We start from the raw sequence: 14,879 nt of genomic DNA, 5'->3' as shown, positions 1-14,879 counted from the left end.
TCAGAAATGTTCCAGAAACTGATGGTGAGGCCAGGAGTTGAAACTGGCACTTGCGTGTAACAACCCTGTGGTTCAAATGTGAGTTTTTAAAATTATCCCCTATTCCCTAGTCCCGTCTGTTCATGTCAGTGAAGGTAAGAAGCAATTAGCAGAGACTCAAACAGTTTTTATATGCACAAGGGCAACCACTGACTGCTTGAATTCTGGCAGTGTGAAAATTATCCCTGATTTCTTATTAAAATGCATTCCCTCTCGAGCTCTCCATCACCTACAAGGCATCCATTTGTCAATGCACTAAAATTCTGGCCTAAGCTTGTTTTTTAGCAAGAGGATCTCACAAACATCACCAGCCCTGCAACACGTTCAGTCCTGTGGTAAAATAGCTCACAGCAAAAGTGTGATCTCCAATGGAGACATCACTTTGCAAATACAACGCGCATACAAGGGGAGAGCTGCAAGCTGTGCTCAGCATATTCCATTTATAAAGATGGCTGACTCAACCAGATAAAATAACCCCAGTAGATTAATTTGTCATGAAAAAATTGCTCAGCATAATATGAAGCTCAAAAGCTGTTTAACTGCTTTGCAGTTGATAACAGGCAGCTGGCCAGAAGGTCTCCTGTGATGAAGAGACAGCTTCCGTGAAATTCTTAAAGATACCAAAATGTTCTCCTCCTTGACTCTATTCAGGAAAAAAACCCAGAACCTCTCACTTCTTTTCTCACATATTCCTTAAGCAGACTGATTTTTAATGAGGTACAGAGAAGTCTGCCTAAGCAAGACCTTCAGGATTTGGCATAGCATAAAGAAACATTCATTATATTATACCATGCTGTGCAGAAATCTCTCTGTGTAGTGTATTAATGCCAGCTCTAGGGAATTTCACAAAGACGAAAGAGGACTGAAATGAGAAACACAAAGCAGATTTATCCCAGGTAAGATGACTAATGAGGTTCCTGAGGTTTAATACTGGAAGAAACTTTCAGGCTTAAAATCACAGGTAGCACGTAACAATGCGGACTGCGTTGACGTGCTTCACGTCACTTGTGGACAAGCATTCTTCAGACTAGTTACCACGTTTCAACTACAATTAAAAATACTTGCAACCATATTCAGTAGCCATTCTGCACCAGAGGTATTGTACAAAAGCCACATTAAATAATATTCAGTATCACTTTGCTGCTATTAAGTAGCTCTAGCACTCACGCAGCAATGCCGCTGTTCCACATCCTCACTCCAGGCTAACCAAAGACTGTAAAAGAAACTAAGAAACTGCCCAGGTATGATCACTTCTGAAAAGATTCTCCACCCCTTAGAAGTAGACTGTGCCTACTGTTAATATGTGGAGAGTGGATAAAACCAGAGCAATGTCGGAGATATTTAAACAGCCGTCATGTACAATCACCTGCTTGCTGTACACTGGACCATAGTACTTTCCTGTCACTTCTTTACTGCAATAAATAAACAAACTGTTTGACTATACCTTTGAAAAGTAAATGTATCTTAGAACGTCCTGGTTTTCTTTTCTTTTCCTCTGTGCTATCCTTGTGAAAGACTGTTTCAGTGAGCAAAGATTTCCAACTACAATATCACTCACCAACTCTTCCAGGTTAAGGTTTTGTGAGTATGAGGGTAGAAAACACAAAAAAGGAGCAAATACCTTTGCACAAAGAAAAAAACAATTGTGCCATTTTTACAGGGCATTTAAAAAGGAAGCAAAAGCCACCACTTACCAAAGGCTCCGTCACATTCTCATTTGATGGCACTGTAAATGCAGAGGTATCCTAGGTATAGAAATGAAAAACAATGAGGCAAAAAATTGGAGACGGGGTGTTTGAGGGTGTCTATCAAACACCTGATTTTTTATGGATTCTTCAGGTAAAGTCAAAAGTAACTTCACATAGAATAACACGGCAAATAGATCATCTAAATAGGTATTAATAATAATTATTAGTTAAGCACTATTCATACTAAAGACATTCCCTTTTCAATATATATATTCTATGCTTCTAAATTGTGCTATGTTATTAAAGGCAGTGAAAAACTCATTAAATACATGTGAACTGCAAGGACTTTGCTTCAGGCCCAAGGCGCTTCTAAGTTGTGAAATTCAGAATCCTTTTTGCAGACTACCCATGCCTGTGCCCGGGCAGTACACTAGCTCTAAGCTACTTTCACATCCTCTTGATTCTGGGATTTTATTTGAATAGTAGCTGTAGTAATTACGAATACAAAATTTTACCTGCATTAAGAAGGTACAAAAGTGGAAAACAGGTTTTCCAATACCTTAGTCATTCAGAAACAATTAATTTGCAAAATATTGATGGGCCAAATCCTTTTCTACTGCAGTGGGGGCATCAAATTTTATTTCCTTGGCGTAAACATTTTGCCTTAATGATTAGGGGTGGTAGCCTTGTGCTTTGCCCCTTCCTTCTGGATCCATTACTGATTAAAAAGGGCTGGAGTAAAATGAATAAGCACCGAAACACTCATTTTCAGCCTTGTATAAGCTCAGCTTTTGTGCATGCTTTTAAAAAATGGCGTACAGCGTGTGCTGTGGATGAGCCGGTCTCTAAAAGGATGTTGGAATTTAATGAGGCCCCAGATTATCCACCTTAATTTTGGGATGATGGCACAGCCTTGGAATTTGAAAGCATAAATGCGTTATCTTCATGTGCTGCATCTCTGTGATGCCTAACACAGAGTCTCACTACCAGCAGAGCAGTAAACAAATAATTTGGGTTTAACTTGCAGATTGAAATATATCTTATATGAAAATAAAGATGCAGAAACAAATACAACTCATTTTATATGTACACACAAAGTCACTGAAAGTATGTGAAGCTGAAGAAACCATGCTTTACAGGATTTGGAGCTTGTGAGAAAAATCCACAACAGAGCACAATAAAAAAGCTAAACCAGTCCTTTTAGGAGGAAAAAAAATCAGTCCTGCTAAAACAGTCAGATTTTCGCTATTAAATTAGGTCAGGCCAAGAGTACCAAGAGTATTAGCGTCATGCTAGTAACATTTAGGAATAATTTCTGAGAACAGCCAAGGTTCGGATTTGAGTCAGTATGACATTGTGGTGCAGTCTGTCTGTAGACCAGATTTTCTGAAATTGTACAGCCAGTCCTAATCCCTTCCTAACAGCGCAGAAAAAATACAATCTCAAAACATGTTTATTTCTTACCTGTGCAAATCCATTAAATGCTGTGCTGGATGCCTAAGTAGAAGTGAAGATCAGAAAAAAATTATCATTTGTTTACTAAATCAGAACATGAGTCAAAACATTTTTATTTGCAAAATAAAAATAGGCCAGACATTAAAAAAAAAAAGAAAATATAACAAAATGACGGGTAAGGCAGCAAGAAATCTGACGACAGTGCTATTTGATAACAGGTATCACAGGCTTAAAGAAAACACCAAAACCAAAAAAAAAAAAAAAGGCAGGATAACTTCAGTATCTTTATAAAATAAAATAAAAAAAAAGACTAGGTGTATTTAAAGTTATGCATATAAAACACAAAACCTGTGAGACACAACGTGCCTTCACAGTTCAAAGCTTCATTCACCATTTTGAAATGCATTTTTGTCAGCCTGCTTCATTACACGGCTGAAGGGTACCACACTATGAGCAGTTGCATGGCAATTTTTCAAAAAAAAAGAACAGCACGGGCTTAGGAGGGGCAGTGGGAAACACACAAATGGATTGTTTTTAAACGACAAGGTTATGCATGGCCTAAGGAACTCTTTGTCTAGACTAGGCTACACACTGGGGTAGGTACCTCTTCTTTATCAGCCTCAATTTCCTGGTACAACAATCCATATCTCCGGTTAGCAATTTCATCTTCAGATAAATCTGAGTTGTTGGTCTCATTGTCTTTAGGGCTAGTTGAACTCTCGGTGCTAGCATTTCTGGAATTTCCCATTTGAAACAGAGCCAAGGGTCTAGCTATCTCCTTGCTCGGTCCAGGATTGCTAAGGCCTGCCTGCTCCCCAGGCAAGCCTTGTTTTACTGGTGCCTCCTGACTTTTATTGCTTGTGCTCGCATCTACTTCTCCCCAGATGTTATCAGTCCCTCCTAGGTCTTGCGTAGACCATTTATCACTAATGCCTAACCAAGCATTTTCCGTGTTACCTTCCTCTGAGTCTTGCTGCTTGGGGAAAAAGGGCCAATTATCCAGTCCATTGGCTTGGCCATCTGACAGATTAGAAAACCCCCAGGAATCATTAGTAACTGTTGGGTCCCAGTTTGCCAGCCAGGGCTCGGTTTCCAAGGCTTCAGGAACACCACCGCTACTAGGATGCTCTTCAGCGACTGCTGCTGCCGCCCTACCTGTCACTTGGTCTTCTGCATTATCTAGGCAAGGACTACCACAGCTCGTGCTAGCAGCATCAGCTGTCTCGGGCAGCAATGCCCACTCCTTTTCAGCAGCAGCTTGACCTTCAGGAGCAGCACCACCATTTGGGACGAGGCTGATGCTATTGTCTTCAATTCCTTTACCAGGCTCTTCTGCGCTGAATAATTCAGCATCACACAGAACATTTCCAGTATTTGTAGGGTCCTTTTCTGTGTGGCCAGTTGCCTCTACATCAACACGTGCTGTCATGTTTACACACTCCATGGATGTATTCTCTCCGGTACCACTGTCAGTTTGGTCTAAGCCATCCTTAAATGTCCTTTCGTGGTCCTGATCCCAGATACCAAAGACTCTCTCAGCTTCAGCTCCAGTGTTTTCTATAGTTTCACAGTTGTCTACCACTATTTTGTCCCCACCTTCCAGCCCTGTGCTCAACAATGGTATTTTTCCATCTGCCTCCTCAATAACATCAACCCCTTTGAATTCTTCTTCCCTAGGGTTTTCTTGCTTAGCACCACTAGCTCTCCCAGCATCCCCATCATTACCTTCCAACTCATCTACGTTTTCTACCTCTGTGCTGACTAAAATGTCAAGATCTGATTTCTCTAAACCCTTTTGAAGTTCTGCCTCACTGTTTCCTTTGGTTTCGCAACCTCGCTCTTCCAGTTCCTCCATACCTTCTACCGCCTTGTAGTTAATAGCTCTGGTCTCTACCTTTTTACTTGGCTTGACACCTGCCCACTCTTCTTCCTCCCGCTCTTCCTCTGCTTTTTGCACATCACATGGGAGGGGTTCATCCAACAAGCTATCAGTTCCCAGGATGGGTGTCTCAAAACTGGGTATGTTCTCTAAAGGCTGATTGGTCACCACATCTTCCCATGGGACATTTTTGGCATCCAACTGGTCCTGCAGTGAAGTCCTCTGGTTTTCGTTTACAGAAGCTGACCCTGGTGCAGCATCCTCCCGCTCACCTACAGCAGGCCAAACACTAGCAGGCAGAGTACCCGTGGATTCGCTTGAGGTTTGCTCTGCCCCAGGGGAAAGCAAAGAACCGCCTGCAGTAATTTCCTGGCTGACACTGGGTGTGCTAACATCTAGGCCCCAGTTGAGTGAACCTAGGTCAGTTTGAGATCTGTTAATATCTTCTGATGACCCACTGTTTGGGGTTTCCTCCATGACCAGGTTACACAGGGAAAGACTTTTTGAAGAATCAGGCTTTAAGCAGACAGAAAAGCAAAGAAAAAACACAAGATGAAAAAGATAAAGGCGGACTTGATGAGAAAACACAAAATTTATATTTTACTACAGCAATTTTAATTTAAAGAATGAAAGTGACTAAACTAAGCCGTTTAAGGAAAAGCTATGTGGTTTGCAACATTTGGAGGCAATAGATTGCAATGTAAAAGAGCAGCACTGATAGACAAACCAGAAAACTATGTATTACACCATGCTAATTAAAGCATGTCTCTAGAGTGGTTGCAATGTTGGAGGGAGGTTTGCTTACCGGCTGCACCAGCTCGCTGCTTGTCTGTATAGAAGAAAATCATACATTAAAAACACAGAAAATAAGAACATGACGTACTTTGTTACAGCAGTATTTCGTTAATCAGCAGTTCTCTAGCCAGCAGCAGTTACCAAATTGGTGTTGGGAAGGAGCGGCGGGTACTCTCCTGCCATTCCAAGAAGACTAATCCCAGGCCCCTGAATTTAAGCCACGCTTCCAGCCTCTACGTTACATTATAAATGAAGTTCTATAGTACGTTGAATATTTATTACAGCTTGCTTTCCTCTGGGAGCCACTGACATTTTTATCACAGGAACCCTATTACATCTCAGTTGACAAGCGGGGGTTGCTCTGGGAGACAGGGACCACGGAAGAAAACAACGCAAGTGGCAGTGGGACTTACTCGTATTTACACTAAGGCATCACTGCATCACTCAGCCAGTGCAGAGGGCCCTAAGCGGGGAGCTCTGAATCTCCATCACCCTGTGCCATGCAGAGACATCTACATCCACACAGAGTAAGGCATCGAGTCACAAAGCCTGCTGTCTACACTGCCACCTCGAACAGACGCAAATGCCGCGAGGAAGACCAACAAATACTCTGCACTTAAGAGAAACTCAGTAAAAGGCTGAGTATCCCTAATTTCAAACATTTAGCTGTGAAGCTCATTACTTACTCTATTTTATTTTAACTTAGAGCAAAGAGGAACATAATTATAATACAGAACACATATAGAATGTTAGCAAGCTATAAATAAAACTGTGTGAAAGGGAGACGTCGATGAAGCTATCTAAGTTTAGAGCAACAAATTCGAAAGATTTCTTGGTTATTTTAGCTCGTCTAGATATTGGCAGACTTGAAATTTTGGCTAGCCTACAAACGTGACTGTTTTTTTCAGGCTTTATTTAACCTTTCCCAATAGAAAGAGATGAGCATTTAATATACATCACATACACCATGCGTTCACAAAACAGCGCTGCAGATCTGAATGCACAAGAAGCATCCGCAGATTTCTCTGCTGGCTGAAGCTGCAAAAGGTTAAAAATGTGCACACCAGGCTCCACATCAAGTCAGCCCAGCTATCGCCGTGACATAAAGTCAAAAGAAAGCTCACAAAAATGAGTTGCTTTCTTCCTGCAGATCATTGTATCTGATTTGGCACCAGGAGGAACAAGGAAGGATTCATGCAGTTTCCTAAAGAAGCAGCTGCTTTCGTGAATAACTCCAGTTCACTGCATGCCCACAAAGACAAGTTAAATTCTCTCTTCACTCCTGAATTTTGAGAAAATGGTTGTCCATTGGGTTAAAGTCCTGAGGAACTACATCTTCAGATAATTAAAACAGGTGACAGGCATCCATTCCTACCCTCTAATAGCTGTAATTCCAGCATGAGAATAAAAGCAACACACAGTTAACGACAATGATTGTGAATCTTATTAGCCTAGATTTCTTATATCATTTAGGTTTTGTAGGCCAAGCAACCCAGATTAATTTTTGGTGGTGGTGGTTTTAAAAGATCCCCAGTGTCTTCATATACTTGAAAGTGTTTGTCACATGTGTAAATTATTTATCTTGGCTTTTGGTAATAGCATTGTAAATCTGAATTTAGGGTGTTATAAAATCAGAGGCAAAGAAATATCCTAATTGCCAATGATAAACATCAGGCTTACCGTCCATAGATCCCATGGCAATGTCTGAAAAAAGGAGCAGAAAAAAGAGGCTTTTAGAAAAATAGTGTTCATATGCTTTATGTTCAACATGCTACATAACTGTGTGCATTAAGTAACAAGATAAAACTTATTTAAATGCATATTTATAATACATATATATTTTATATATTATTGCATGCGTGTGTGCGAGTGTTTGTGGGTACATAGCTGCATAATATGCTTTTTGCTTAAATAGGACGGGCAGTATGCCATGGGTTGTGGTGTTTCCCACTTCGAAACAGTTGTTGCTTTCCAGCAAACTCACAGCGCCGTGTGCTTGAGTAACAGCCAGATTCTGAGCTGGTGACTGAATGACATCGAACAGGTACGGGAGTCTCTGCAAGGTGTAAGCTTTAAGGAGCTCACATAGGTCAGGTTTTTTAGCCAGCTAAAAAATGATCCAGCTATTCACTGAGAACAAGTGGGTTTTCTCATAACTCTGACACCAGGAAGGAAAATGGCATGCTTTTTGGGAAAGAAAACAAGCAAGTTGAACGTTTTACTTCTCTTGTCCAGTCTGTTAAGTAATAAATGTTAGTGACCTCTCAGCAGGAGAGCTGAGTGGAAAGATGAAAGAAAAGCAGCAGACCTCCTGCCAAATACTAATAGCCCGCCGCATGAGAAGGAACTCCGCTGGTTCGTCCCAAAAGCTGCCTGAGATGCTTCAAAACATATCTACTATATTCACACCTAGCTTAAAGCCCATGAAAAACAAAACCTGAAGACATTAAAAAAGTAACACGTATAACTGTTCCTGAAATATTTGCAAATGTTAAATGTGACATCTGACATTTGCCTGAGAGGAAGGATTGCTGCATTTAGCTTCTTTTCTTGCCTGCTTCTTATTTTATAGGACAGAATGGTTGCCTGAACAACTTCTGCTCTTGTGAACAAAAGACACAGTAACAACTCACTACTTGGATTTACAGCAAATTAACATCAACAGCCATTTCTCAATCAGTTTAATTTGGTTTAAGTCCAGGTACATGCTTCTTCTGTGGATGTAACTCACAAGTGTACCTGCTTACTCTGCTGTAACGTTATTAGCTGAACATTCAAGCTTTAAGGAAAAATGATAGGTCTGTTCTCATAGCGCTAACAGGTCAAACCCTGGATGTCCTACTGACTTCCATGGAAGGAGAGGTTGCTCGTTTTTCATTTTTTCATTTTCCTTTCATTGCTCGTGAGACTTTGAGCACGTTGGGGAGGGAACAAACTGAGGGAAAACTGAGACAGAGCACAGCTAGCAAATGGAGGCGAGGGCCAGGCATGTTTAGAAAGGCCACTTATGAAGCAGCCATAGAAACAGACAAGCAAGTGAGGAAGGGCAGACTGGGGCTCGCTTACTGTGGTCTGATTACCTTGGCAGAGCACTGGAGGGAGGTAATCAATAGAATGATCAATAGGGAAGTCATGCCAAGCCTCCTGAGGCGCTATGCCACAGATGATGACTCCTGTCTTCGTGTCACTACTTCAGCAGTTTGCCGAGGGGAAAATATTCGTGACTGAGGCAAAAGCTATACACATACAGAAACACCACGTGAGGCTCTCTTCTTAAGCTCCCTGCGAGGTAGCACAGGTCTTTCCAAAGACTGCAACCACAGGTTTCATTTTGTCTGTGCTGCCATAGCAATGACCCTGCCACATCCAGTGAGACCGAGAGCCAGACTGCAGGGCTGTCTTCCCTTCTTCTAAAAGCACGGTGCTCTGACTCATCCACATGCTCTTGTGGATGTGGACCATCCTTTCTCATATACATACACTGGGAGGAAAGGTGAAAGGAGAGGAGAGACTGAAGGTGCCCAGTGAATACTTCTTATGCACCTAGATGAACACTTACAATGTACTTTTCTACACGGAATTATATTCTGTATTTCATGGTACAGTGACATCTAAAACAACTCTTTTTCACAAAACCAATAAACTCTTCTACAATCTGTACAATATGATGTCAGGACAAATGTGCTCTGTCACCCAAGTTAAATCTCTTTGCTTTAATGATCCCACTGCTCCAAATCAGCATTATTACAAGACAAGCTGAAAGGGCAGAGTTAGCAAAGCCACAGCTAGAGTTTTCTGTCACTGCTGAATGCCAAGGAATTCCCTTCCCCTTCCTCTTCCCTGTTTAGATGGAGCAAGAAAAATAACAAGTGAGATGCACAAAGCCTCTGCTATAATTAAAACTCTCCTAGCAAACCACGATGAGAAATTCCAGCTAACATTCAGAGTGCTGACAATACACTCTTTTTCTGACAGTGCATAACCCAGAGATCACTACAGATCTCATCACGTAACTAGGACTGCACACCAAATAAGAAACTAGTAACTGAGGAAGAGATCAGCAGAGAACCAGGACTATCTCAGCCTTAAAGCTTCTTGTCTTCTCGCTCCTTTCCCAGTGCTGCCTTTCTGTACAGCTGATCAGTCCTCTCATCTCTCACCGTTAGGTTAGTCACATTCAAGGCCAGGCTGGATGAGGCTCTGAGCAATCTGATCTAGTTGAAGATGTCCCTGCTTACTGCAGGGGGGTTGGACTAGATGACCTTTAAGGGTCCCTTCCAACCCAACACATTCTATGATTCTGTGATAGCCACAGGGATAATAGGTTTTGCTAACAGTGTGTTAATAGTGTTTCCTTCTCTATGTACAACACGGAGCTCCAGCTCTGCTGGCCAGGAGAACTTCCCTACTGTACTATAGGCCCTGTGGGTAGTGAGGGCGAGTTATGGATCTTAAAATAGAAGGTCCCCTAGGGTAAGCCAATGAAAACCAGCAACTTGATATATCAGCCTTTTTTTTTTTTCTTTTACTTTACTTCTTTTTTTTTCATATTGCTGCAAGAAACTACCGTGACAAATATTAGCATAGAAAGTGGAATTTCTTTAATGCAACATCCTGCAAGGAAACATCCTATTCCATCCCCTCATTTTCCTTGAGGTTAGGTCTAAAATAGATTTATAAAATAAAACCACTCAGATCATATCCACTGCTTGGTACAGAAACTCCATCACAACAAAGCAATCGCATGCTGATTCCATGAGACCTAGGTCCCCTGAGGCATCCTTCAGGATATGAAGAGTCAAAGCCAGGTCAAAAAAATTGTCAGAAAAACAGGCGCTGGAGAATTATAATGTTGGCACTAAGAGTTATTCTAAAGATGGAAAATAACGGCATGATGAAGTCAAGGCCAAGGTACCAGCAACCATTCTCATTGGCAGACATCTCATTTTACCACCTGACAATTTCCTCTCCTTCCAGTACATCATGAAGTAGAGGGTTACTGAAGGGGAAAGAGAGATGGCTGACTAGAGCTGCTCAGGAAGATCACGTTTTTCAGACGCTGCAGATACATTGCTCATTAGTACACGAGGCAAATGTTCGCTACCAAACACAGCACGTTCCATTCATATGCTTTGCCCACCTCAAGGCAAAGAGATACCTGAGACATGGGTGAATGAGTAACTCCTGTTGAAACAACTTCTGGCTTGAAAGGGTCGAAGTCCAAATCTAGCAAAGATTCCTCTTTCTTAGCTTCAGGAACTTCATTCTGTTAGAAGTGAAATATAAATCTTAAAAAAAAAAAATCATCTTTCAAAACCTGCCCTGGGCAGCAAAATATTAAGAGGCACACACACACAAAAAAATTATATCACAGACTTTCTAGCTGTGGTGCAAGCCAAGGGGAGAAAGCCAAGGCTTTCCTGAGCTTTAATGTAACTTTTAATTTTATTTTTATGAGCTTCACTCTTACTATGCGTTTGTTTTCTTTGTCGTGAAGCTTTGCCTTTTCAGGGAAGGCCCTTTTAAAGTGCTTTGAGACAGACACCAAAATTAAAAACTACATAAATGGCACCCAATGACCATACATTCAAGTAAGTGAATCTCTCCCCAAACACAAACATTAGTAAAAAGCCAATATAGAAGGACATAAATGCATTTGAATTAGATTTCAATTCTGAACATGAATACCAATTTACATTTAATGCTGCCCTTAGCTCTAAACTTTAGGAAATATCTTACATAACACTAACTAAATCTTGCTACACTGATCTGCTCTTACAAAACTGGATTACATGGTAGAGCCTTTTTTTGTTTGCAATTAATGAATTAGCCAAGGTCTCTGAGGTCACTATAAATGTATGTCAGTCCCAAGCACACATACAGGTTGGGCAGAGAATGGCTTGAGAGCAGCCCTGAGGAGAAGGACTTGGGGGTGTTGGTTGATGAGAAGCTCAACATGAGCCGGCAATGCACACTTGCAGCCCAGAAAGCCAACCACGTCCTGGGCTGCATCAAAAGAAGCATGGGCAGCAGGTCGAGGGAGGTGATTCTGCCCCTCTACTCTGCTCTGGTGAGGTCCCAGCTGGAGTACTGCATCCATTTCTGGGGCCCCCAACATAAGAAGGACATGGACCTGTTGGAACGGGTCCAGAGGAGGGCTGGAGCACCTCTCTGTGAAGACGGGCTGAGAGAGTTGGGGTTGTTGAGGCTGGAGAAGGCTCTGGGGAGATGTTACAGCAGCCTTCCAGTATCTGAAGGAGGGCTACAAGAAAGCTGGAGAAGGACTTTTTACAAGGCCATGTAGTGATAGGATGAGGGATAATGGCTTCAAACTGGAAGAGGGTAGATTTAGATTTAGGCCTTGAACGCTTCCAGGGATGGGGCCTCCATATGTCTCAAGACATCCGAGCTGTCTGTGTGACCTGAGAATGTGGTCAAAATAGCTCCTCAGCTCCCTTGCTAGGAATGACAGAGTGACCTGGACTTCTTCAGTCTGGATGAGGAGTGCTAGGGCTGATGTGAGTGAGGTCTACACCAGCATGAGAGGCACAGGGGTTTGGCCACTTCATGGCTCCTCCAAAGCAGGAAGGCAGGTGGCAGAAGAGGTGGTGGTGCTCCCTGTGGCACAGAGTTCAGCTGGGGACCTCCTTGCCATTGGGTAATGTGAATGCAAAAAATTTACATGTGCTGAAAAACTGAACAAATTGGTGGAAAAGTAGCCTGTTGTGGATGACTAAATAGGTAGAAATCATTCTGAGGAAGCCCCTGAACTGCACATGGCTGAAGGCTGGGAGACTACAGGAGAAAGGGGTGTAAGGAGTACCAACTTTGCTTGCCTTGTTTTATATTCTTCCCTTGACCTCTGCTTTTGGTCATTGGTGATGACAGATACCTGGTCTGACACGCTGAAGCCAGTGTTATGGTCTCACGCTTTTAAAAGTCAAAACCAAAACCAGCACTTCCCACCAGTAACCAGCATTACATTCATTCTGTCATGCCTTTCATCCAATGTATTTAGATTTCATCACAGATGCCCTTGAGGCACGAGTACTCATATGGTCATACAGCTTGATGAAACAACACAGATTAGCTAGCATATAATCAGAAATAGATGGAGATGGAAAAGTTAATTATCTTTCAGTGAGGTTTGAGAATGAAGCTGTTATTTATGAGGATTGAATCAAACGAATAGGAGTCTCACTTAAGCCACGCTTGATGACAGCTAAGGTATCTGCAGTGACAGGGTACTGATCACTGACTGCAAAAATTACCATTACCCATTACCCTCAGACCAAAATGAAGAGAACACTTGTTGTAACTTAGGAACAAAGGCCCAAATAAACATCTAGAGTAACTGAGATATCATGTTAGATGGAGATTTAGGAGAAACAGGAACCTCAGGGAATCCCTCAATAAGGCACAAAGCTGTGACAGGAAGGCCTGCCAATTATCCTGTGTTAATTCCACCACAGCATGACGAAACATGAATAAATGCCACATTTGAAAGAGGTGGCCGTGGCAGGAGCAAGGCTGTACCTCTCGGAGGACATGTATGCACGAGGGATGTAAAAGGCACAAGAAACCTGCGAGGACCACCAGAACTAGCACCTCCTCTCTGCACACAGTCTGTACAAGCCTCCAAATAGCCCTAGCAGATATGGACTGTTCACTTCAGAGCTGTCAGACATGTTAAGTATCCGGAGGGGGCAGATTATAAAGGCCTACAATGTCCAAGCTACTAACTGGACACTAGGGAGCAATGTGATACCAAGAAAACAAGATATAAAGCAAGGAACACTCATTTCTAAATGATCCTTTCATCCAGTTGCCCAGTATCATGTCTTCTCACCTCTTTCTTTTACTTAGCAGTAATTAAATCCATTCCTGACAATGAATAAACTGGAAGCGTGAGCTGCTTTGTTGAATCAGGGCCAAAACACTCAACAGCATCAAGCAGAATTGTCTTTCAGCATCTTGTGCAGCACCGAATGCATTAATACTGCTTGGTAAAGAAAGATGAACAACAACAATTACAGGGTTTTTTTGTGTTCGAGAGGAGAAAAGTGTTTGGCCTGTTCGTAATCCTCTACGAAACATGGGATTAAAGCATCAAAGCTCTATTCATCAGCCTGTTGGTTTTGTGCCACTGCATGAGGACACTGCCAGGGACACCAGCAGTGGTCCTTTGGGAAGTCCTGCGCCTTTAGAGGGCTCTGTGGGCTCAATAGCTTCCTCCCTACTGCCCAACAAGGGCTCTGGGAGTGCAGGAGATGCCATAAGCATCAAGAGGAATAAGTCCTTGTTTCCTGTGGATTTCATGCAATAGATTTTCAACAACTGGTTCTCTTATAGAAGGATATAAAACCTATACATCACACTATTTGGGTATGCCTGTACATACTCAGGATCTCAGATACAGTAAGGATGCTCCAGTGATGGGGGTGGGTTTTGTGGAGGAAGAAGTGCAGATGATTCATGATAAGGTGGCCAGGGAATAGCTTATGGTCATTCCCAGGTCATTGACTGCAGAGGAGGGAGGGACATAAGTCACTCACTGAAGGGAGATCAATTTTTCCTTGAGAGACAAGGGAAAGATTTCAGCTTTCAGGAACATGCCTTGCCTTTATTATGCATGTCCATTTTTATACCAATCTCTTGTAGAAAGGACACAAAGATTCTGGAAATGTGACTTACACTCATTTAAAGTCCCATTCCAGTATCAGCTGTAAAAGGAAAAGCAAACTGGTTCCATTTCTGCTTCCTTGGCTGGCCTGAGAGGTGAAGGTTAGGTGAATACAGCATTTAATGCAGGGGGAGACATCTAGCTCAGGTTACGTCAACTCTTAGCACTGACATGAAGGCTCAGGCTGCCAGAGGGATAACTCCCATGAAGTCAGGGTACAATGATGCAAGAGACCTGCAATCTCCCTTCAGCAGGAGGGCCCAGCAGCGTCTGCACTCTGGGAGCTGCCATTAATTCTTTAATTACATGGGGACTTAACTATAAATAACTCTCTTCTCTT

At 42.3% G+C, this 14,879-nt stretch overlaps 1 protein-coding gene across 7 annotated transcripts in view; it reads right to left on the bottom strand.

Annotated features, from left to right (window-relative positions):
- Positions 1-14,879, bottom strand: part of AMPH (amphiphysin) — a 125,252-nt gene that overhangs the window by 18,628 nt on the left and 91,745 nt on the right. For 5 of the 7 annotated variants that reach the window (XM_054193239.1, XM_054193240.1, XM_054193243.1 and 2 more), the window contains 5 exons: positions 11,015-11,122; positions 7,537-7,560; positions 5,867-5,890; positions 3,192-3,224; positions 1,734-1,784 (listed from right to left, as the gene is read on the bottom strand). In XM_054193239.1, the coding sequence (XP_054049214.1) occupies positions 1,734-1,784; positions 3,192-3,224; positions 5,867-5,890; positions 7,537-7,560; positions 11,015-11,122 (240 nt within the window). The remainder of the gene's footprint in view (positions 1-1,733; positions 1,785-3,191; positions 3,225-5,866; positions 5,891-7,536; positions 7,561-11,014; positions 11,123-14,879) is intronic. The other 2 variants (XM_054193241.1, XM_054193245.1) reach the window with 1 other exon arrangement.

The sequence above is a fragment of the Rissa tridactyla genome, chromosome 2, assembly GCF_028500815.1.
Source record: "Rissa tridactyla isolate bRisTri1 chromosome 2, bRisTri1.patW.cur.20221130, whole genome shotgun sequence".
Lineage (NCBI taxonomy): Eukaryota > Metazoa > Chordata > Aves > Charadriiformes > Laridae > Rissa > Rissa tridactyla.
Note: the sequence above shows the minus strand (reverse complement) of the source record. Positions and strands in the feature narration are given on the sequence as shown.